The sequence below is a fragment of the Triticum dicoccoides genome, unplaced genomic scaffold (genome assembly GCF_002162155.2).
Source record: "Triticum dicoccoides isolate Atlit2015 ecotype Zavitan unplaced genomic scaffold, WEW_v2.0 scaffold129289, whole genome shotgun sequence".
Lineage (NCBI taxonomy): Eukaryota > Viridiplantae > Streptophyta > Magnoliopsida > Poales > Poaceae > Triticum > Triticum dicoccoides.
The window spans coordinates 1-1,620 of record NW_021190955.1 but is presented as its reverse complement, the minus strand read 5'-3'; the positions used below and the strand labels follow the sequence as shown (position 1 = coordinate 1,620).

Sequence of the window (1,620 nt, the reverse complement as noted above, 5' to 3'; positions counted from 1 at the left end):
ACGTAAGAATCAATATACATGATTAGGACATACCAAATAGGAAGTAGTCCAAGCTTTTGTTGGGTAAGTATTCGTAAATAAGAAGCTTCTCAGCTCCATGGACACAGTAACCAAGAAGTCTAACTAAGTTTCTGTGCTGCAGTTTTGCAATAAGAACTACTTCATTTCTAAAATGCTCCATTCCTTGATCAGAGCACTTGGTTAGCCTTTTAACAGCAACTTCCTTGCCACCTTCCAGTTTTCCCTACGTGGTTACATAGTTCAGATTAATACTGAAAGAATACCTTCCACTATTGCAATCGTCAAAGTGACATTTATGTTACCTTGTATACTATGCCAAAGCCCCCTCTTCCAAGCACAATGGAGTTAGAGAAACCGTCTGTAGCAGGGACAATGTCTTCGTAGCTGATCCACAAAAAAATTGAATTCTCATCGTATAGTCCATCAGAACTGTCCGGTTCTAGCATCGCAAAATTTAGGGGAACCTTGGTTTGGTCCTTGCCTGCCAGGAATCCATACCAGTTATGTTAATCGCTAATGCATTAACATGGCATTAACTTGGATATATAATTGAATCTTGTTCAACCTCTCAACTTGCGTATCCAGACAAGACAAATGCACACAAGTATCAGTAGACTTGCCGTGACTGGGAGTACAATCTTCAGTGCACCAGTCTTCTTACGGACTGCAAGACAACAGATAGAATACTTACTCACTATACATAAAAGTTGATTGACGAAGTGTGTATATCCAGGCCAACTATTGGTTTACGTGGAAGGGAGAGGGAAACAAAAGAGAAAGAGAAAAACATATATGGATATCTACTGTGATACTGTATCTTCTCACAAAACATTAAGTAAAGTACAAGAAAAATAATGTTGGGAAGCAAGTTGTATCTAGTGTAAAATTGACCGCAGTCACCAAACACGCTAACATATAGACTCATGAGCATGTAAATGTTTGCCATGTGAAATAGTAAAACTTGAATACACCTGATGAAGAAGGATACTGCCCTTGATCTAAAGTAGGGAGAGCAAAACTGGTAGTAGTGAGCTGACCATGAACTTGTCGGGAGTCCTCATGTTAAGCAAGGTAACGAAACTATCTCCTTGACCACAATGCAGCTGCTTCTTTCTCTGACATCCTAGGGAAAAGTCAAGACCAATAGATTCATATCCATCAAGGCACTTGCACGTCGCAACTGCATGCGTGGTATCACAATAGCCAAACAGGCCGCATGAAGCATAGCGGTCACAGCTAGGACCGGGCCGCTCAAAGAAAACCTCCCAAGCTAATGAGTTGTTGTTCCACGCCAGGAATTTCACCATGCCCATGTAGTGCAGCACCATGCGCATGCCTGGTGAGCCGTTAGAGACAGTGTACGTCAAGTAAAACTCACCACCTCTGTTGACAATTGTTTGGGACATGATGGGACCTGATTCCCTCTGATACATGGCAGAGACCAATACACCATCCAGCGCAGCCCTGCGCCAGTATGGCCTCGTCCTATTCCAAACGAGGATCTGGAGGCTTGAGTCACCACCCAAGGAGTAGTCACTCGTAGATGGGTCATCAGGGGCTCTCCAGGCAACGAGGTGCGTGGAGAGGTTGTTGTTGTTG

The 1,620-nt window shown here is 43.3% G+C and overlaps 1 protein-coding gene across 1 annotated transcript; it reads right to left on the bottom strand.

Annotated features, from left to right (window-relative positions):
- Window positions 1-33: 33 nt before the first annotated feature.
- LOC119343480 (G-type lectin S-receptor-like serine/threonine-protein kinase At4g11900) lies at window positions 34-1,616 on the bottom strand (the record flags this gene model as incomplete). The annotated part of the gene is made up of 5 exons (XM_037614413.1): window positions 34-244; window positions 324-502; window positions 587-685; window positions 772-838; window positions 1,041-1,616. Coding segments are annotated over 5 exons (1,132 nt in total), but the record flags the coding sequence as incomplete, so codon positions are not given.
- Window positions 1,617-1,620: the final 4 nt, after the last annotated feature.